Source organism: Anomaloglossus baeobatrachus, chromosome 10, assembly GCF_048569485.1.
Source record: "Anomaloglossus baeobatrachus isolate aAnoBae1 chromosome 10, aAnoBae1.hap1, whole genome shotgun sequence".
NCBI lineage: Eukaryota > Metazoa > Chordata > Amphibia > Anura > Aromobatidae > Anomaloglossus > Anomaloglossus baeobatrachus.
Genome location: NC_134362.1, coordinates 164,559,408 through 164,581,998, shown reverse-complemented (window position 1 = coordinate 164,581,998; position 22,591 = coordinate 164,559,408). Strand labels below are relative to the sequence as shown.

General features: G+C 51.0%; 1 protein-coding gene across 2 annotated transcripts in view; it reads right to left on the bottom strand.

The window, feature by feature from the left end:
- Nucleotides 1–1,427: 1,427 nt before the first annotated feature.
- Nucleotides 1,428–22,591, bottom strand: part of NUTF2 (nuclear transport factor 2) — a 75,376-nt gene continuing 54,212 nt past the window's right edge. For both annotated transcript variants that reach the window (XM_075326816.1, XM_075326817.1), the window contains exon 5: nt 1,428–1,923. In XM_075326816.1, coding sequence (XP_075182931.1) covers nt 1,810–1,923 — 114 coding nt within the window. In that variant the 3' untranslated portion in view covers nt 1,428–1,809. The remainder of the gene's footprint in view (nt 1,924–22,591) is intronic.

Sequence of the window (22,591 nt, the reverse complement as noted above, 5' to 3'; positions counted from 1 at the left end):
GTGCGATAATTCATCATGTTGGTTGCCTAACCCCATGCTGCGGTATGTGTGGCTCACCAGAGAATCTGGGCCACAGCCTGCCCAGACACCAGTGCGTGTGCATATAACACCAGTACAGTGCCAGCCAGGATGGTGCCTAACTTTTGGCCCCCACGAGCATCACATTTTATTCCTAAGTATCAGGGAAGCTCCTCACTTAAACATGTTTATGGAGCTCCATCACTCAAGACACAGGCCAAATTATCATCCTTTTGGACAGTATAGACCAGTACTGCCGCTAGGGTCATTTTTCTTTCCCTCGCTCTATTCCTCTACCAGGTCATGGTCGTCAGCTGCATCCTATTGCCTGGAGCTGCCCAACATCTGGGTACACATTGAGTTAAGCTAGAAAATCTGGAAGTCTTGCCCCAAGTGAGTGCTGACATTAGCCGTAACACGTTTTGTATATCTGCTTCCTCCCAGTTCTCCTGGGAGTGCTGCAGGCGGTGGTCACAGGAGGAAGCAATAGTGACGATTATGAGGTCGAAGGAGGGTTTACATGGGGCGCGAAGGCACGATCAGTGGGCATAGACACATCCATTATAAGGGATGGGAGTGGAGCTTGTGTGTGACACCAATGTAGACCTATACAGTGGGTAGGTTGCTGCCGTCCGGCAGAGGAATATGTCTGGAGTCCTCCCCTGCAATTTTTTTTTCTACAATTAAGCATTAAAAGGGATCCTGTCACCAGATTTGGAGCCTATAAGCTGTGGCCACCACCAGTGGGCTCTTATATATAAAGCATGTTAGAACGCTGTATAAGAGCCCAGGCCGCTGTGAAGAACGTAAAAAAACACTTTATAATACTCACCTAAATGGTTGGTGCGGAGCAGATGGGTCAGATTGGTGTCTCCATTCTCCAGTACCGGCGCATCCACTTTCAGCCATCTTTGTCCTCCATCTTCTGAAGTCTTGGTGCATGACGTGTCCTACGTCATCCACGCAAGCAGACACTGGGGTCCTGCGCAGGCGTACTTTGATCTGCCTGGAGCAGGGCAGATCGAAGTATTGTAGTGCGCATGCGCAGAACCTCAATGCCGGATATTGTGGATGACGTAGGACGCGTCATGCACACAGGCTTCACAAGGAGGAAAAAGATGGCTGAAAGAGGAGGCGTTGGTACTGGAGAACGGAGACGCCCATTCGACTCATCTGCTCCGCACTGACCGTTTAGGTGAGTATTTTAAAGTGTTTTTTTAATGTTCTACACAGCGGCCTTGGCTGTTATATACGGCATGTTAGCATGCTGTATATAAGAGCCCAATGGTGGTGGCCGCAGCTGATAGGCCCCAAATCTGGTGACAGGTTCCCTTTAACTACAGCACAAAGCCTCTGGATTGATGGTGTAAGTGGGAAAAAAAAAAAAAAAGAAGAAGGACACAATACAGTGAACAGGGATTTTTTTTTCTTTTATTTCCAATTTGTTTGGATCACTAAATAAATGAGCTTACATAAAAAGCAATCCAATTCAAAAAGCCAAAATGCTTGGAATCTGCTAAATGCAAAACAACTCCGAAAGTCACACGTAGATGGCTAGTATGCGGTCAGTAGCCACTTCAATATCTGGGCTGCGGCAGGCGTAATACTTTCATGCCCAGTTTTCAATTGAAAAACAAAAGAAAAAAAGTGTTTGATGTCTGCATTGTTCGGTAGATATGGAGAATCCTTTGTGGATGCAAAACAAAAAGGAAAAAAAAAGAAAAAAAACAAAAAACAAAAAAAAAAAACTGAAGGGCAGATTAGTATTATCCTGTCTCCTCTTGAGGCGATTCAACCGAAGTTATGCAGTGCTAGCCGAAACATGTCATTAGTACAGACCCAGACGTCCTGCACGTTCTTAAGTAGAAACATTTGATGGAATCCAATAACTTGGTCATCGTCTGCCTAAAAAGGAAACAAAAACAAAGTAAGATTGGATCTGAAGGATGCAAACATGGAAAAAACAATCGCACACACCTAAGGACGCCATTTTTTATCCCATTACCTGCAAGTAGAAGTGAGCAAATCCACAAACAAATCTGCTAACCAGCATTAATTCTCCATCTCTGGAAATAAAGGATCCACATGACTAGTGAGCAGGCGAGATGCCTCACGGCTCACATTATCTTTCACTTCCCTGCAGCGTTAATACACATTTATACTCTGATGGACTGCTTGAACTAATGCAGAGGCAGTATGGAAGTCAGGATACTGGCTGTGGAGGCAGCGCACACGCAGATTAAGATCTCAGAGAGCCGAGATCTCAATCTGCGCATGCGCCACTTTCACGGTCCCTTTTCTGAACTCCATCGTGTTGGAAGCAGCGCACATGCATATTGAGATCTCAGCTCTCAGGGATCGCATACTGCGCTTGTGCTGCATCCGCAGCCATTATCCTGACATCCATCGCGTTAGAAGCAGCGTATGAGCAGATCGAAATCCCGGCTCTCTGAGATCTCAATCTGCATTTGCACTGCCTCCGCAACCATTTTCCTGAAGTCCATCGCACTGGAAGCGGCACAAAGCGCAGACTCTCGGAAATCAATCTGCGCTTGTGCTGCCTCCGCAGGCAATAGTCTGAGGTCCATCATGTCCACTGACCAGAGATCGATAGTGCCTGTATCACACCGCCGCAACACCCAAGCCTCTGACACGCAGCATACTGTGCTGCACTCACCTTCTTTCAGCTACGACCCTTGCTTCACTGCGCCCCTCAGTAATCTATATACGAATTATTAAGACTCACCCCAATTTTCCTCAATTCTGGGGGATGTGGGGTGTGAAGTGCGCCTTATAAGCCGATAAATACGGCAACTTATTTCTTCTGGTAGTTACCGGCTTTTAATATTTTAAAGGCTGGTGCAAAGAGGAGGTTCAGCCATTGCTCACTATATTGACTGCAGAAGTGCGAGCTGTGAAAGTGCTGGCTGTGGTTACAGCCGACGCTCAGTTTACTGAGCGGTGACTAATCGCTCCATGCACACCCCCCACAACTGGAGGCCACACTCCCAGTGGTTGCACTTTCCATTAGGTGGCTCATCAGCATTGTCACGCTATTGACCTGCCAGTGAATATCTAGATTTCAGACTACATAGTGTTTTTCCAAGGGGACAGGTTCCCTTAAAAATTGCGATAGCTTCAACCCAGTGGTGAAATTCCCCAACAAACCTACAGCACGTCTGAAAACTATTGTGTAATTGTGACCCTGCGTTTGAGAATTGATTTGATAGCTAAAAAGATCCAGTTTCCTCACATTGGACTGTATTTCGTTGCACAATTTTTGGATTGATTCTACTATTCGAATTGTACCACAAAGTAATTAACACATTGCAAGAGGTATTTAAGTGGTAATGCCGTGTAAAACTGATCAGTCACCAAATTTCACAAAAACTGTACACATTTTAACGCCTTGCCACCCAGCCTTGTTTTCACCTTCAGGCCAATAATTCAATTCTGACCAGTGTCACTTTATGAGGTTATAACTCTAGAGCGTCAACAGATCCCGGTGACTGAGAATGTTTCTTTGTGACATATTCTACTTCATGTTAGTGGTGAATTTAGGTTGAGTTTTTGGTTTGTGCAAAAAGAAGGGAATTTTGTTTACTTACCGTAAATTCCTTTTCTTCTAGCTCCTATTGGGAGACCCAGACAATTGGGTGTATAGCTTCTGCCTCCGGAGGCCACACAAAGTATTACACTTTAAAAAGTGTAACCCCTCCCCTCTGCCTATACACCCTCCCGTGCATCACGGGCTCCTCAGTTTTGGTGCAAAAGCAGGAAGGAGGAAACTTATAAATTGGTCTAAGGTAAATTCAATCCGAAGGATGTTCGGAGAACTGAAAACCATGAACCAAAAGAACAATTCAACATGAACAACATGTGTACACAAAAGAACAACCAGCCCGAAGGGAACAGGGGCGGGTGCTGGGTCTCCCAATAGGAGCTAGAAGAAAAGGAATTTACGGTAAGTAAACAAAATTCCCTTCTTCGTCGCTCCATTGGGAGACCCAGACAATTGGGACGTCCAAAAGCAGTCCCTGGGTGGGTAAAAGAATACCTCGATAAAAAGAGCCGAAAACGGTGGGCAACCGCCACCTGAAGGACTCGCCTACCTAGGCTGGCATCTGCCGAAGCATAGGCATGCACCTGATAGTGTTTCGTGAAAGTGTGCAGACTAGACCAGGTAGCTGCCTGACACACCTGCTGAGCCGTAGCCCGGTGCCGCAATGCCCAGGACGCACCCACGGCTCTGGTAGAATGGGCTTTCAGCCCTGAAGGAATCGGAAGCCCAGAAGAACGGTAGGCTTCAAGAATCGGTTCCTTGATCCACCGAGCCAAGGTTGACTTGGAAGCCTGCGAACCCTTACGCTGGCCAGCGACAAGGACAAAGAGCGCATCTGAACGGCGCAGGGGTGCCGTGCGAGACACGTAGAACCGGAGTGCCCTCACTAGATCTAATGAGTGCAAATCCTTTTCACATTTGTGAATTGGATTAGGGCAAAATGAAGGTAAGGAGATATCCTGATTGAGATGAAAAGGGGATACCACCTTAGGGAGGAATTCCGGGACAGGACGCAGAACCACCTGGTGAAAAACCAGGAAGGGGGCTTTGCATGACAGCGCTGCAAGCTCCGACACTCTTCGGAGTGATGTAACTGAGATAATCCTGAAGACGCTAGAAGCCAGGACTCAATGGCCACACAGTCAGGTTGATGGCCACAGAATTCAGATGGAAAAACGGCCCTTGTGACAGCAAGTCTGGGCGGTCTGGAAGCGCCCACGGTTGACCCACCGTGAGATGCCACAGATCCGGGTACCACGATCGCCTCGGCCAATCTGGAGCGACGAGAATGGCGCGACGAAAGTCGGACCTGATCTTGCGTAACACTCTGGGCAGCATCGCCAGAGGAGGAAACACATAAGGCAGTCGAAACTGCGACCAATCCTGAACTAATGCGTCCGCCGCCAGAGCTCTGATCCTGAGACCGTGCCATGAAGGCCGGGACCTTGTTGTTGTGTCGTGACGCCATGAGATCGACGTCCGGCGTTCCCCAGCGGCGACAGATCTCTCGAAACACGTCTGGGTGAAGAGACCATTCCCCCGCGTCCATGCCCTGACTACTGAGAAAATCTGCTTCCCAGTTTTCTACGCCCGGGATGTACACTGCGGAGATCGTGGAGGCTGTGGCTTCCACCCACTGCAGAATCCGCCTGACTTCCTGGAAGGCCTGACGACTGCGCGTGCCTCCCTGATGGTTGATGTATGCGACGGCCGTGGCGTTGTCCGACTGTATACGGATCTGTCTGCCCTCCAGCCACCGATGGAAGGCCAATAAGGCTAGATACACCGCCCTTCTCTCCAGAACATTGATCTGAAGGGAGGACTCGACCGGAGTCCAGGTTCCCCGAGCCCTGTGGTGGCAGAAAACCGCTCCCCACCCTGACAGGCTCGCGTCCGTGGGGGTAGGAAGGATCTTCCTTGCGGTAGAGAATTGGGACGGAGCCACCACTGAAGAGACGTCTTGGTTGCAAGGGACAGAGAGACGTTCCTGTCGAGGGAAGTCGACCTCCTGTCCCATTTGCGGAGAATGTCCCATTGGAGTGGCCGCAGATGGAATTGCGCGAACGGCACTGCCTCCATTACTGCCACCATCTTCCCCAGGAAGTGCATGAGGCGCCTCAAGGGGTATGACTGACCCCGAAGAAGAGATTGTATCCCTGCCTGCAGGGACAGCTGTTTGTCCAGAGGTAGCTTGACTACCGCTGACTGTGTATGAAACTCCATCCCGAAGTAAGTCAGTGATTGGGTCGGTGTCAACTGGGATTTTGGGAAGTTGATTATCCACCCGAACTGCTGGAGAGTCGCCAGAGCGACTGTAAGGCTGTGTTGACACACCGCCCGAGAAGGTGCCCTGACTAGGAGATCGTCTAAGTAGGGAATCACCGAGTGGCCCCGAGAGTGTAGGACCGCCACTACGGATGCCATGACTTTGGTGAACACGCGTGGGGCTGTCGCCAAACCAAAAGGCAATGCCACGAACTGAAGATGCTCGTTCCCGATGGCGAAACGCAAGAAGCGTTGATGTTCGGGTGCGATCGGCACATGGAGATAAGCATCCTTGATGTCGATTGATGCTAGGAAGTCTCCTTGTGACTTCGAGGCGATGACCGAGCGGAGAGATTCCATCCGAAACAGTCTGGTGCTCACATGTCTGTTGAGCAATTTGAGGTCCAGAACGGGGCGGAATGATCTGTCCTTCTTTGGCACCACGAACAAGTTGGAGTAAAAGCCGCGACCATGTTCCTGAGGGGGAACCGGGATCACAACTCCCTCTGTTTTCAGAGTGGCCACTGCCTGAAAAAGTGCGTCGGCCCGAGCGGGGGGCGGAGAGGTTCTGAAGAAACGAGTCTGAGGACGAGAGCTGAACTCTATCCTGTAACCGTGAGACAGAATGTCTCTCACCCATCGGTCTTGAACATGTGGCCACCAGGCGTCGCAAAAGCGGGAGAGCCTGCCACCGACCGAGGATGCGGTTCGGGGATGCCGAGAGTCATGAGGAGGCAGCCTTGGAGGCAGTGCCTCCGGCGGCCTTTTGGGGGCGTGACTTAGACCACCACGCATAGGAGTTCCTCTGGCCTTTCTCCGGCCTGTTGGACGAAGAGGACTGGGGCTTGGCGGAGGGACGAAAGGACCGAAACCTCGATTGAATTTTCCGTTGCTGAGGTCTCTTAGGTTTGGACTGGGGTAAGGAGGAGTCCTTTCCCTTGGATTCCTTAATAATCTCATCCAATCGTTCGCCAAACAATCGGTCGCCAGAAAACGGCAAACCGGTTAAGAACCTCTTGGAGGTAGAGTTTGCCTTCCATTCGCGCAGCCACATGGCCCTGCGGACTGCCACAGAATTAGCGGATGCCACCGCTGTACGGCTAGCAGAGCCTAGGACTGCGTTCATGGCGTAGGAAGAAAAAGCTGTCGCTTGAGAAGTCAGAGACGCAACCTGCGTAGCAGAATTACGTGTGACTGCATTAATCTCAGCCAGACAAGCTGAGATAGCTTGTAGTGCCCACACGGCTGCAAAGGCCGGGGCAAAAGACGCGCCCGTGGCTTCAAAAATGGATTTCACCAGGAGCTCTATCTGCCTGTCAGTGGCATCCTTCAGCGATGAGCCATCTGCCACCGATACTACAGATCTAGCCGCCAATCTAGAGACTGGAGGATCCACCTTGGGACACTGAGCCCAACCCTTAACTACGTCAGAGGGGAAGGGGTAACGTGTGTCAGTAAGGCGCTTAGTAAAGCGCTTGTCCGGAACCGCTCTGGGCTTCTGGACAGCATCTCTGAAGTTAGAGTGATCGAAAAAAAGCACTCCGTGTACGTTTGGGGAACCGAAACTGGTGTTTCTCCTGCTGAGAAGCCGACTCCTCTACAGGTGGAGGCGGGGGAGACAGATCTAACACCTGGTTAATGGACGAGATAAGATCATTAACTAAAGGTCCAGTCACACTAAGCAACTTACCAGCGATCCCAACAACGATAGGGATCGCTGGTAAGTTGCTAGGAGGTTACTGGTGAGATGTCACACTGCAACGCTCCAGCGATCCCACCAGCAACCTGACCTGGCAGGGATCGCTGGAGCGTGGCTACACGAGTTGCTGGTGAGCTCACCAGCAACCAGTGACCAGCCCCCAGCGCCGCGTGGAAGATGCTACGCTTGGTAACTAAGGTAAATATCGGGTAACCAACCCGATATTTACCTTGGTTACCAGCTCACGCAGCTACACGTGCAGAGAGCAGGGAGCAGCGCACACTGAGCGCTGGCTCCCTGCTCTCCTAGTACAGCACACATCGGGTTAATTACCCGATGTGTGCTGCAGCTAAATGTGCACAGAGCAGGGAGCAGCGCACACCGCTTAGCGCTGGCTCCCTGCTCTCCTAGTACAGCACACATCGGGTTAATTACCCGATGTGTGCTGCAGCTACATGTGCACAGAGCAGGGAGCAGCGCACAATGCTTAGCGCTGGCTCCCTGCTTTCCTAGCTACAGCACACATCGGGTTAATTAACCCGATGTGTCCTGCAGCTACATGTGCACAGAGCAGGAGCCGGCACTGATAGTGAGAGCGGCGGAGGCTGGTAAAGGTAAATATCGGGTAACCAAGGACAGGGCTTCTTGGTTACCCGATGTTTACATTGGTTACCAGCCTCCGCAGAAGCCGGCTCCTGCTGCCTGCACATTTAGTTGTTGCTGTCTCGCTGTCACACACAGCGATCTGTGCTTCACAGCGGGACAGCAACAACTAAAAAATGGCCCAGGACATTCAGCAACAACCAACGACCTCACAGCAGGGGCCAGGTTGTTGCTGGATGTCACACACAGCAACATCGCTAGCAACGTCACAAAAGTTGTTCGTTAGCAGCGATGTTGCTAGCGATGTTGCTTAGTGTGACGGGGCCTTAAGGCGTCCCCTTCAGGTGTATCAAGATTGAGAGCAACGTCAGGGTCAGAGCCCTGAGCTGCGACGTCCGCCTCGTCCTCCAGAGAGTCCTCGGGCTGGGAACCCGAACAGCGTGAAGAAGTCGGGGAAGATTCCCAGCGAGCCCGCTTAGTCGGTCTGGGACTGAGATCCGGGCAGGAGTCCTCCGCGTGGGACCTAGGGCCCAACCTGGGAGCGCGCTGCGGCGCGGACCGAGAGGGGCCTGGAGGCGACGAGCTAACGGGGACCGGGGCCTGTGTAAGGACCGGTCTGGACTGCAAAGCTTATAGCAGCTTGGCAGACCATTTGTCCATAGACTGAGCCATGGATTGCGAAAGTGACTCAGAGTTTCTCAGCAAAAGCAGCAAACTCTGTCCCTGCCGCCTGGACAGGGGGAGCAGGGGGGGTCTACATGAGCCGAGGGGCCCACTAGTGACCGAGGCTCCGGCTGAGCAAGCGAAACAGGGGTTGAGCATTGCTCACAGTGAGGGTAGGTGGAACCCGCAGGCAACATAGCCGCACAAGAGGTACGGGTCGCAAAAAAACCCTGTGCCTTAGCACCTTTGCTCCTTGTGGACGACATGCTGTTGTCTCCTAGGAGAGTGATCACTGAGGGTATATGGGAAGGGGTATACAGCCCGACCGAACAGAAATATGTATATAAATACGTATCTATTCCGGCACCCTGGGGGGGGACCAGCACCGGGTGACCGGTGTGGCTTACCGACCGCTAAAAAGCAAGTGCGTGTCTTCCAGATTCCCTGCCTTAGGTCTCCCAGAGCTGCAGAGCTCTTCTCTGATAATCCTCCACCGGCAGAATGCCAAAAACATGGCTGCCGGAGCTCTCAGGGGAGGAGTGGAGCCGTGGGCGGTGCTAGAAAAGTGCGGGAATCTGGGGTCCCCACAGTGATCAGTGAGGGGGGAGGAAACATACAGGATGCTCCGGCCCTCACAGCTGACGTCAGGCCGGCCGTCCCGCCCTTACCCCTGACAGGCAGGCCCGGGGGCGGGATTTTTGCTACTAGGCCGCGATGAAGCCGGGGACTAAATTTAAGACCGCGGCCGACAAGCAGGCTCGGTCGGCGCGGAAGTCCGCCGGTCTTCAGAAATCAGCAGCTGCTGCAGCGTCTGGGAATAAGGCGCTCCATGCACAGTCCCCATGGGGACACAGAGTACCTTATAGATGCAGGGCCCGATCCCTGAGGAAGAATAGACTCCTGTCCAGCAGATTCCCACAGGGGCTGCGGAGGGAGCCCGGTCCCAGTGAATGGATGACCGGTCAGGATCCCACTTCTCCCAGAGCCCCTAAGGGATGGTGAAGGAGACGGCATGAGGCTCCGGCCTTTGTACCCGCAATGGGTACCTCAACCTTAACAGCACCGCCGACTTTAGTGGGGTGAGAAGGGAACATGCCGGGGACCCCGTGGGGGTCCTCTTTTCTTCCAACCGATATAACTAATCTGAGAATGCATGAGTGGATGTGTGCCTCCTTCCACACAAAGCATAAAACTGAGGAGCCCGTGATGCACGGGAGGGTGTATAGGCAGAGGGGAGGGGTTACACTTTTTAAAGTGTAATACTTTGTGTGGCCTCCGGAGGCAGAAGCTATACACCCAATTGTCTGGGTCTCCCAATGGAGCGACAAAGAAATTAGCAATTTTCAAACTTTTAGGCTATGTTCACACACTGCTTTTTACTGCAGAAATTTGAGAAATTCTTGTAACCTTTCTGCAAACATTCCCCAGCCAAACCTATGGCAAAAAAAAAAAAATTAGCTGTGCGCACACTGTGTTTTTTTCTTAAGAAAATCTACCAAAAGAATTTTCTTAAGAAAAAGAATGAGCAGTCACTTCTTTTCTGCAGCTAACTGCGTTATTCACTCAATTGACTGTAATGTAATCATCAGGACTATTTTATCAATGTCTTTCGTGTAGGATCGGATGGCACATAGAAACACTTCCATGTGCATCCGATCCTACAAAAAACACATCGGATGCCGCATGTCCGCTCCGTTATTATGGAACATGTCCAATTCTGTTCCAGGATAACAGACCGTGACTCAATACAAGTCAATGGGCCCGCAAAATCTCAGGAAGCACTTCCATGTGACCGCCGTCGGGTGCCCGTTCAGTCTGTGTCCCGCTCCAGCCCCGCGGCTGCCCGCACTGCAGTATCAGCAGCTTCTCACACTGCAGTGCTGGCATCCACGGGGATGACGAGCGCTGCTGTCAGGAGGCTAGATGAGGTCATTACCTGCTGTGACGATCTCCTGCTCTGCTGACGTCAGCGCTGTCACTGCCTTCTATGCCCGTCACGCGGGCGGCCCGAGTGTCAATAGCGGTGACGTCACGGGCTCTCGCGATACTGCTGAGAACGCGTCGGGCATAGAAGTCAGTGACAGCGCTGACATCAGGAGTGCAGGAGATCTTTACAGCAGGTAATGATCTCATCTAACTCATCTAACCTCCTGATGGCAGCGCTCGTCATCCCCTGCAGTGACCTGGGCTGACCTATTGATGTTAGCTCAGATCACTGCATTGCTCTCCCAGCCAATGGGGAACATTCTGTTATTCATTGACTGGGACAGTGACTATGGTATGGATCGTCGTGGGACCCCCTTATTGGATTACGCCGGACCCAGATTTGATTGTTCTTTGAAATAAATTGGTGAAAGGGGAAATGTTTTGGGGAGTTTTTTCAAACTTTTTTTGTTGTCCATTTTTTTTTTTTTATTACTGACTTGGTTGGTGATGTCAGGTATCTGATAGACGCCATGACATAACTAACCTCAGAGCTTGATGCCAGGTGACATTACACGTCTTGCATCAACCCCATATATTACCCATTTTGCCACCGCACCAAGGCAACGGGATGAGTTGGGGCAAAGCGCCATGCACCACTTCTGGGGTGGCTGTGGCCTGCTATTTTTAGGCTGGGTAGTGTCCAGTAACAGTGGACCTCCCTAGTCTGAGAATACCAGACCACAGCTGTCTGCTTTAACTTGGCTGGTGATCCAATTTGGGGGGACCCCACGTTTTGTTTTAAATTATTTATTTAATTTAAAAACAACAGCGTGGGGTGCCCTCTGTTTTGGATTACCAGCCAAGGTGAAGCTGCAGCCGTCTGCTTTACCCTAGCTGGCTACAAAAGATAGGGTGGACCCCAAGTCGTTTTTTTTTATTTATTTTTTGGCTAAATATAAGGCTAAGCACCCTTTAGTGCCACATGAGAGTCACTAAAGGGTGCTAGCTTAGAATATGCAGGGGGGTGGGACATTATATAGGTCTTTCATCTATTAGCTATCTATTCATCTATCCATCTTTCTATCTATCCATTATCAATTATCTAGATTGATTGCCGTTAAAGCATTAAAAAACGCAGGGACCAACCTGCAAAAAAAGGCACCAAAAATGCGGTAAAAATGAATGCGTTCTTCGGTGTGTTATTGGTGCGTTTTTTTAACGCAGGTGCGCTAATACTTCAATCAAGAAATTTAAGAAAATTTCTTAAAAATCATTTTTCTAGTGTGAACATGGCCTTAAGCCCTTAAACCAGAGAGTTACGTGACACAAAACAGTTACTAAATTACATTTGTGACGCCCATTGGGGACAGTGATTATCACTTCTGTAAAGCGTTGCTGTGGAATTAATAGCGCTATTTAAGTAAAATAAATAAATTCACACCTACCAACATAATCTGCCTCCCCAACAGCCCAGAAGCGAGATGTTGTGACTACCAGTGACCTAACTTCTGCTGTGGTGACTGACAGGTGGTTAGGGCATCATCACTTCTCGCTCACCATAGACTCTTGGGCGGCAGATGAGGATGGTAAATATATATATATATTTTTTTTTTTTTTTAAATTTCGCCAGGATAGCTACCCACAGATCACTTACAAATAAGAAAACCCAAAAACAAAAATGTAGCAAAAAAAACCCTTTAATCAGGTTAGCCCAACTTCTGCTTTAAGATTCCTAAGGTAAACGTTCTTCACGCAGTTTCCTATGGTCACGCGTTTCATCTGAACATTCATACAAAGAAATGATTCTTAACTCATACACATGAATGAAGCTACATTGTGCACCCCCTTGGGGGTAGTCATCCAGTATGTGACATCAGGCACACAATGAAGATTTCAGGCAAGAAAAACTCAATGATTTCATTGTATATGTGAATAAAAAGGTCTAGGCTTTCACACTATAAGCACTGAACGTCTACAGGCTCGTGTATAATCTCCATTTCTGGGTTGTTTGCCTTCTCGATTTCCTACCTCACTATTTTTGTTCACCTAATGCCAAGAGTTTCCAATGATGCCTCATGCTTGGCAAGGGGGCGGCCTGTTTACAGTGTGGGGGCCTGTTTACAGTCTGTTTACAGTGTGGGGGCCTGTTTACAGTCTGTTTACAGTGCGAGGGCCTGGTTACAGTCTGGTTACAGTGCGAGGGCCTGGTTACAGTCTGGTTACAGTGCGAGGGCCTGGTTACAGTCTGGTTACAGTGCGGGGGCCTGGTTACAGTGCGGGGGGGGCCTGGTTACAGTGGGGATACAGTGCGGGGGGGCCTGGTTACAGTGGGGATACAGTGCGGGGGGGCCTGGTTACAGTAGGGATACAGTGCGGGGGGGCCTGGTTACAGTAGGGATACAGTGCGGGGGGGCCTGGTTACAGTAGGGATACAGTGCGGGGGGGCCTGGTTACAGTAGGGATGCAGTGCGGGGGGGGCCTGGTTACAGTAGGGATACAGTGCGGGGGGGCCTGGTTACAGTAGGGATACAGTGCGGGGGGGCCAGGTTACAGTAGGGATACAGTGCGGGGGGGCCAGGTTACAGTAGGGATACAGTGCGGGGGGGCCAGGTTACAGTAGGGATACAGTGCGGGGGGGCCAGGTTACAGTAGGGATACAGTGCGGGGGGGCCAGGTTACAGTAGGGATACAGTGCGGGGGGGCCAGGTTACAGTGCGGGGGGGCCAGGTTACAGTGCGGGGGGGCCAGGTTACAGTGCGGGGGGGCCTGGTTACAGTGCGGGGGGGCCTGGTTACAGTGCGGGGGGGCCTGGTTACAGTGCGGGGGGGGCCTGGTTACAGTGCGGGGGGGCCTGGTTACAGTGCGGGGGGGCCTGGTTACAGTGCGGGGGGGCCTGGTTACAGTGCGGGGGGGCCTGGTTACAGTGTGGGGGGGCCTGGTTACAGTGCGGGGGGGCCTGGTTACAGTTGGGATACAGTGCGGGGGCCTGGTTACAAACATCCATATACAATACATCCCTTTGTATTCTTTCAAGAGTTCAGTTGTGGAATCATCGGCCTTCACAAAGTGTTTGCAACAACCGGGTTTGTTTTGTAGAGGCGGCTGCATAAAGTGCAGAGCACTGACGATGTGACTGGAAATAAAAAGGGATGACATGGCCTCCACAATGACCCAACTGAAATGTTTGGGATGAGATGTACACAAGATTGAAGTGTTCAGCACCTCTGAGAACTCCTTCACTACTGTTGGAAATGCAGGCGGACGCCTGATGAACCTGCTTGAGAGAACGACACGGGGGTGTAAAGCTGTCAAGAGTAAAGGGGAACTTCGAAAAATCAAATGTTTAACATCTTAGTGACCACCAATACATCTTCAAACTGACTTTAGATGTAAGTGAATATCATCCCCGACAAGTGAAAATGCAGCAGCCGTCAGCAGTACAGTATAGATGACAACCTCTGCTGCATCAGAGTTGGGACCAATCATGGCCATTTAACCTCTTAAATGCTACAGCATCTAGATGGTTATCAGAGCATGGGGGCTCCGCTAACCCCATCAGCATCCTGAGATCATTGCTGTGTGGTCCTAATGGATACAATGGCAATTGACGGCCAAATAACGGCCGTGAGTCTGCCGGCTATGGGGGCCTGTTCAGAAGCTGGCAGCATTGAGGTGGCAAAAATTAAATATTTTTCTTTCATGTCATGGATTAATTCCAGAAAAGCAGCTGAAGGGTTAAATAAACTAGCTAACAGCAGTTTATAATATGTTGAGGGGTGCAGATTTTAAAATGGGATCACTGGAGAGTTTTCCAATACAGAGGTCCCCGAAAATCACAAAAACTGAGTAGGTTTTGTATATTTCCTTGGAAAAAAAAACAAACAAAAACCTGCTAAAATGTTAAAGCTTCCAACATCCTAACAAAATAAAAGAACATTTTACAGATGGCGCTAAAGTAAAGCAAACAGGAGGGAAGTGTTATTTATTAACCATTTCATGTGGTGTGACTCTGGATGAAAAGGGATAATAAAAGGTTGAAAATTACTAATGTAAAAGTTGTGGATAAACAACTTTATTTCAAGCATGTGATGCTCGATCAAACTCACCTGTGACAAATAAAAGGTTTGGGCAATATGAAAATCACACCTAAAACCAGATAAAGAGGGGAGAAGTTGACTCAGTCTTTGCATTCTGTGTCTGTATGTACCACACTAAGCATAGAGAACAGAAGAGAAGAAGAGATCTGTCTGAGGACTTGAGAACCAATATTGTTGAAAACTATCAACAATCTCAAGGTTACAAGTCCATCTCCAGAGATCTTTATGTTCCTTTGTCCACGGTTTGCAACATAAATCAAGAAGTTTACAACCCATGATACTGAAGCTAATCTCCCTGGATGTGGACGGCAGAGAAAAACAAATGAAAGGTTGCAACGCAGGACTTTTCGGATGGTGGAGAAGCAGACATCAAGTTTCATAGAAATTCAAGCTGTCCTGCAGGCTTAAGTGGCATCAGTGTCAGCATGAGCTATGGGTCAATCCTGTTTTGCATATTTTCCCAGGGGGCCTTGTTCTAAAATCACTGCGTTGAGAAACACGTGATGATGTCTCCGTGGTGCTGGATGTTGATCTCCCTAAGGTCAATCACCCTTGCTTATGTAGTCTTTTACTAGGCATTGCTCCCACTAGCCAGTTTCCTACTCCACACTGATGAGGGGCAAATACCCCAAATCAGCTGTCTGTGGATGGATACCATGTTTTGGCATAGGCGGTTTCTTTGACTGGAGACTGCCCTTCCCGTGGTTGTTCCTTCCCGGTGAAAGACCTGGCTAGGTTCCTGCCAGCGTTAAGATATGTGATGGTGTTTCCGCAGCAGTCCTGTTTAGCATGAGCTATGGGTCCACATTTGAATTCAATTAAACACTATGGAGGAGACCCAGGAGGACCCCACTGCTGACACAGACATAAAAAAGCTAGATTGCAGTTTGTCAAAATATATGAGTAACCACAATCCATCTGGGAAAGCGTCTTGTGGACAGATGAGACCAAGATGAAGGGAATTTTGTTTACTTACCGTAAATTCCTTTTCTTCTAGCTCCTATTGGGAGACCCAGACAATTGGGTGTATAGCTTCTGCCTCCGGAGGCCACACAAAGTATTACACTTTAAAAAGTGTAACCCCTCCCCTCTGCCTATACACCCTCCCGTGCATCACGGGCTCATCAGTTTTGGTGCAAAAGCAGGAAGGAGGAAACTTATAAATGGTCTAAGGTAAATTCAATCCGAAGGATGTTCGGAGAACTGAAACCATGAACCAAAAGAACAATTCAACATGAACAACATGTGTACACAAAAGAACAACAGCCCGAAGGGAACAGGGGCGGGTGCTGGGTCTCCCAATAGGAGCTAGAAGAAAAGGAATTTACGGTAAGTAAACAAAATTCCCTTCTTTGTCACTCCATTGGGAGACCCAGACAATTGGGACGTCCAAAAGCAGTCCCTGGGTGGGTAAAAGAATACCTCGTTAAAAAGAGCCGAAAAACGGCCCCCTCTTACAGGTGGGCAACTGCCGCCTGAAGGACTCGCCTACCTAGGCTGGCATCTGCCGAAGCATAGGCATGCACCTGATAGTGTTTCGTGAAAGTGTGCAGACTAGACCAGGTAGCTGCCTGACACACCTGCTGAGCCGTAGCCCGGTGCCGCAATGCCCAGGACGCACCCACGGCTCTGGTAGAATGGGCTTTCAGCCCTGAAGGAATCGGAAGCCCAGAAGAACGGTAGGCTTCAAGAATCGGTTCCTTGATCCACCGAGCCAAGGTTGACTTGGAAGCCTGCGACCCCTTACGCTGGCCAGCGACAAGGACAAAGAGCGCATCAGAACGACGCAGGGGCGCCGTGCGAGACACGTAGAGCCGGAGTGCTCTCACGAGATCTAACAAGTGCAAATCCTTTTCACATTGGTGAACTGGATGAGGGCAAAAAGAGGGTAAGGAGATATCCTGATTGAGATGAAAAGGGGATACCACCTTAGGGAGAAATTCCGGGACCGGACGCAGAACCACCTTATCCTGGTGAAACACCAGGAAGGGGGCTTTGCATGACAGCGCTGCTAGCTCAGACACTCTCCGAAGTGATGTGACTGCCACTAGGAAGGCCACCTTCTGCGAAAGACGGGAGAGAGAGACATCCCGCAGCGGCTCAAAAGGTGGTTTCTGAAGAGCCGTTAGCACCCTGTTAAGATCCCAGGGTTCCAGCGGACGCTTGTAAGGTGGGACTATGTGGCAAACACCCTGCAGGAACGTGCGGACCTGCGGAAGCCTGGCTAGACGCCTTTGAAAAAACACGGAAAGCGCCGATACTTGTCCCTTGAGAGAGCCGAGAGACAAACCCTTGTCCATTCCGGATTGAAGGAAAGAAAGAAAAGTGGGTAAGGCAAACGGCCAGGGGGTAAAACCCTGATCAGAGCACCAGGATAAGAAGATCCTCCAAGTCCTGTGGTAGATCTTGGCGGACGTTGGTTTCCTGGCCTGTCTCATAGTGGCAATGACATCTTGAGATAACCCTGAGGACGCTAGGAGCCAGGACTCAATGGCCACACAGGTTGAGGGCCGCAGAATTCAGATGGAAAAATGGCCCTTGAGACAGCAAGTCTGGTCGGTCTGGGAGTGCCCACGGTTGACCCACCGTGAGGTGCCACAGATCCGGGTACCACGACCTCCTCGGCCAGTCTGGAGCGACGAGGATGGCGCGGCGGCAGTCGGACCTGATCTTGCGTAACACTCTGGGCAGCAGTGCCAGAGGAGGAAATACATAAGGCAGTCGAAACTGCGACCAACCCTGAACTAGTGCGTCCGCCGCCAGAGCTCTGTGATCTTGAGACCGTGCCATGAATGCCGGGACTTTGTTGTTGTGCCGAGACGCCATGAGGTCGACGTCCGGCGTTCCCCAGCGGCAACAGATCTCTTGAAACACGTCCGGGTGAAGAGACCATTCCCCTGCGTCCATGCCCTGGCGACTGAGAAAGTCTGCTTCCCAGTTTTCTACGCCCGGGATGTGAACTGCGGAGATGGTGGAGGCTGTGGCCTCTGCCCACAGCAGAATCCGCCGAACTTCTTGGAAGGCTTGACGACTGCGTGTGCCGCCCTGGTGGTTGATGTACGCGACCGCCGTGGCGTTGTCCGACTGTATGCGGATCTGCCTGCCCTCCAGCCACCGATGGAACGCCTTTAGGCCTAGATACACTGCCCTTATCTCCAGAACATTGATCTGAAGGGAGGACTCCGTCGGGGTCCAGGTTCCCTGAGCCCTGTGGTGGAGAAAGACCGCTCCCCACCCTGACAGACTCGCGTCCGTCGTGACCACCGCCCAGGATGGGGGCAGGAAGGATTTTCCCTTCGACAGAGAAGTGGGAAGAAGCCACCACTGAAGAGAGGTTTTGGCTGCCAGTGAAAGAGACGTTCCTGTCTAGGGACGTCGACCTCCTGTCCCATTTGCGGAGAATGTCCTATTGAAGTGGACGCAGATGAAACTGCGCAAAGGGAACTGCCTCCATTGCTGCCACCATCTTCCCTAGGAAGTGCATGAGGCGCCTCAAGGGGTGTGACTGGGCCCGAAGAAGAGAGTGCACCCCTGTCTGCAGCGAACGCTGTTTGTCCAGCGGAAGCTTGACTATCGCTGAGAGAGTATGAAACTCCATCCCGAGGTAAGTCAGTGATTGGGTCGGTGTCAATTTTGACTTTGGGAAATTGATGATCCACCCGAACCTCTGGAGAGTCTCCAGAGCAATGGTCAGGCTGTGTTGACATGCCACCCGGGAGGGTGCCTTGACTAGGAGATCGTCTAAGTAAGGGATCACCGAGTGGCCCTGAGAGTGTAGGACCGCCACCACGGATGCCATGACCTTGGTGAAGACCCGTGGGGCTGTCGCCAGGCCGAAAGGCAGTGCCACAAACTGAAGGTGTTCGTCCCCGATGGCGAAACGCAGGAAGCGTTGATGCTCTGGTGCGATCGGCACATGGAGATAAGGATCCCTGATGTCGATTGATGCTAGGAAGTCTCCTTGGGACATCGAAGCAATGACAGAGCGGAGAGATTCCATCCAAAACCGTCTGGTTCTCACGTGTCTGTTGAGCAGTTTGAGGTCCAGAACGGGACGGAATGATCCGTCCTTTTTTGGCACCACGAACAAGTTGGAGTAAAAACCGCGACCACGTTCTTGAAGGGGAACGGGGATCACCACTCCTTCTGCCTTCAGAGTGTTCACCGCCTGAAAAAGAGCATCGGCTCGCTCGGGGGGCGGAGATGTTCTGAAGAAACGAGTCGGAGGACGAGAGCTGAACTCTATCCTGTAACCGTGAGACAGAATGTCTCTCACCCATCGGTCTTGGACATGTGGCCACCAGGCGTCGCAAAAGCGGGAGAGCCTGCCACCTACCGAGGATGCGGTTTGAGGAGGCCGAAAGTCATGAGGAGGCCGCCTTGGAGACAGTGCCTCCGGCGGTCTTTGGAGGACGTGACTTAGACCGCCATGCATCAGAGTTCCTCTGGCCCTTCTGTGGCCTGTTGGACGTGGATGATTGGGACCTGGCTGAGGGCCGAAACCTCGATTAAATTTTTCGTTGCTGAGGTCTGTTTGGTTTGGACTGGGGTAAGGACGAGTCCTTTCCCTTGGATTGTTTAATTTCATCCAATCGCTCGCCAAACAAACGGTCGCCAGAAAATGGCAAACCGGTTAAGAACTTCTTGGAAGCAGAGTCTGCCTTCCATTCTCGTAGCCACATGGCCCTGCGGACTGCCACCGAATTGGCGGACGCTACCGCTGTACGGCTCGCAGAGTCCAGGACGGCATTCATGGCGTAGGATGAAAATACCGACGCCTGCGAAGTCAAAGACGCAACTTGCGGAGCAGAGGTACGTGTGACCGCATTAATCTCAGACAGACAAGCTGAGATAGCTTGGAGTGCCCACACGGCTGCAAAGGCTGGGGCAAAAGACGCGCCTATGGCTTCATAGATGGATTTCATCAGGAGCTCTGCCTGCCTGTCAGTGGCATCCTTGAGCGATGAACCATCTGCCACTGATACTACGGATCTAGCCGCCAGTCTAGAGACTGGAGGATCCACCTTGGGACACCGAGCCCAACCCTTAACTACGTCAGGGTGGAAGGGGTAACGTGTGTCATTAAGGCGCTTAGTAAAGCGCTTGTCCGGAAATGCTCTGTGCTTCTGGACAGCATCTCTGAAGTTAGAGTGATCGAAAAACGCACTCCGTGTACGTTTGGGAAACCTAAACTGGTGATTCTCCTGCTGCGAAGCCGACTCCTCTATAGGTGGAGTTGGGGGAGAAAGATCTAGCACCTGGTTGATGGACGCTATAAGGTCATTTACTATGGTGTCCCCTTCAGGTGTATCAAGATTGAGAGCAACGTCAGGATCAGAGCCCTGAGCTGCGACCTCCGCTTCATCCTCCAGAGAGTCCTCAAGCTGAGACCCCGAACAGCGTGATGAAGTCGGGGAAGGTTCCCAGCGAGCCCGCTTAGCCGGTCTGGGACTGCGGTCCGTGTCGGAGTCCTCCCCGTGGGACCTAGATGTCACCCCAGGAGCACTCTGCTGCACAGACCGAGAGGGGCCTGGGGGCGATGAACTCACAGTGCCCGGGGCCTGTGTAAGTACCGATCTGGACTGCAAGGCTTCTAGTATCTTAGCAGACCATCTGTCCATAGACTGAGCCATGGATTGTGAAAGCGACTCAGAGTTTCTCAGCCAAAACTGCAAACTCTGTCCCTGCCACCTGGACAGTGGAAGCCGGCGGTTCTACCTGAGCCGAGGGTCCCACCAGTGCCCGAGGCTCCGGCTGAGTGAGTGCCACAGGGGCCGAGCATTGCTCACAGTGAGGGTAGGTGGAACCTGCAGGTAACATAGCCGCACAAGAGGTACAGGTTGCAAAATAACCCTGTGTCTTGGCACCCTTGCTCTTTGCGGACGACATGTTGTTGTCTCCTCTGAGAGAGATCACTGAGGGTATATAGCCACAAGCAAAACAATGCAGCCGAACAGAGAAAATGTATATATGTATATATGTATATATAACCGGTGTGGCTTACCGACCGCCCAAAGCGGTTGTGTGTCCACCAGATTCCCTGCCTGGGCCTCCCAGAGCTGCAGCGCTCGTTCCTGAAATCCTCCACCGGCAGAAGTGATTGTAAAAATGGCTGCCGGAGCTCTCAGGGGAGGAGGGAGCCGTGGGCGGTGACTAATAAAGTGCGGGAATCTGGTGCCCCACAGTGATCAGTGAGGGGAGAGGAGGACACCTAATTATGCTCCCGCCCTCACTGCCGACGGCCAGTCGACCGTCCCGCCCTTACCCCTGACTGGCAGGCCTGGGGGCGGGAGTTATGGTACTAGGCCGCATGAAGCCGGGGACTAAATTTAATAGCGCGGCCGGCAAACAGGCGCGGTCGGCACGGTAGTCCCGGTAGTCACAAAAAAACAGCAGCCGTGCAGCGTCTGTGACACAGGCGCTCCATGCGCCGTCCCCAAGGGGACACAGAGTACCTTTTAGCCTGTCCCTGATGATATTAAGTCTCCTGTCCGGCAGATTCCCCCAGGGGCTGCGGAGGGAGCCCGGTCCCAGTGAATGGTGACCGGTTAGGATCCCACTTCTCCCAGAGCCTCTAAGGGATGGGGAAGGAAAACGGCATGTGGCTCCAGCCTCTGTACCCGCAATGGGTACCTCAACCTTAACAGCACCGCCGACTTAGTGGGGTGAGAAGGGAGCATGCCGGGGGCCCTGTTGGGGGCCCTCTTTTCTTCCATCCGACCTAGTCAGCAGCTGCTGCTGACTAAAATGGGAGCTTGAGTGAATGTGTGCCTCCTTCAACACAAAGCATAAAACTGATGAGCCCGTGATGCACGGGAGGGTGTATAGGCAGAGGGGAGGGGTTACACTTTTTAAAGTGTAATACTTTGTGTGGCCTCCGGAGGCAGAAGCTATACACCCAATTGTCTGGGTCTCCCAATGGAGTGACAAAGAAAGAGCTTTTTAGTAAAGCACATCATTCTACTGTTCACCAAAAACAGAAAGAGGCCTACAAAGAAAATCACAGTGGCCACAGTCACATATGGTGGAGGCTCAAAGATGTTTTGCTGCCTCTGGCAATGGGTGCCTTCACTGTGTGCAAGGCCTTCTAAAATCTGAAGATCACCAAAGTATTTTGGGTTACAATGTAGTGCCCCGTGTCAGAAAGCTGGGTGTGCGTCCTAGGTTATGGGTCTTGCAGCAGGAAAATGACCCCAAATATACTTCAAGAAGCCGCAGAAATGGATGGAAACAAAGCGCTGGAAATTTCTGAAGTGGCTGTAATGAGTCCGGATCTAAATCCCATTGATCATTGGTGGGAAGATCTTAAAATCCCGGTTGGGAGAACACGCCTTCAGATATCAGAGATCTGGAGCAGTTTATAAAGAAGAGTCCAAAATTCCAGGTGACAGGAGTAAGAAGCTTGTGGACAGTTATAGGAAGCGATCGATTGCAGTTATTTATTCCAAAGTGTGTGCAACCAAAAATATTAAAGTTGAGGGTGCCAAAAATTTTGTCCAGATCATTTTTGGTGTTTTGTGTGAAATGACGTCCAATTTGCACTTTTTTTTTCTGTTTTTCCAATACCCACAAAAGGAAACAAACATGTATAACAACATTTTTCTTATTTTCTGCAACAATTTCAAGACTAGTGCCAACACTTTCGGCCATAACTGTATAAATGCAAAACGTAACCTAAATTTACCATCATAAAATGTGTCACGAAAAAGAAACATTGCAGGGTTACTGCCACAAAGTGACACATCAGATTTGAAAAAT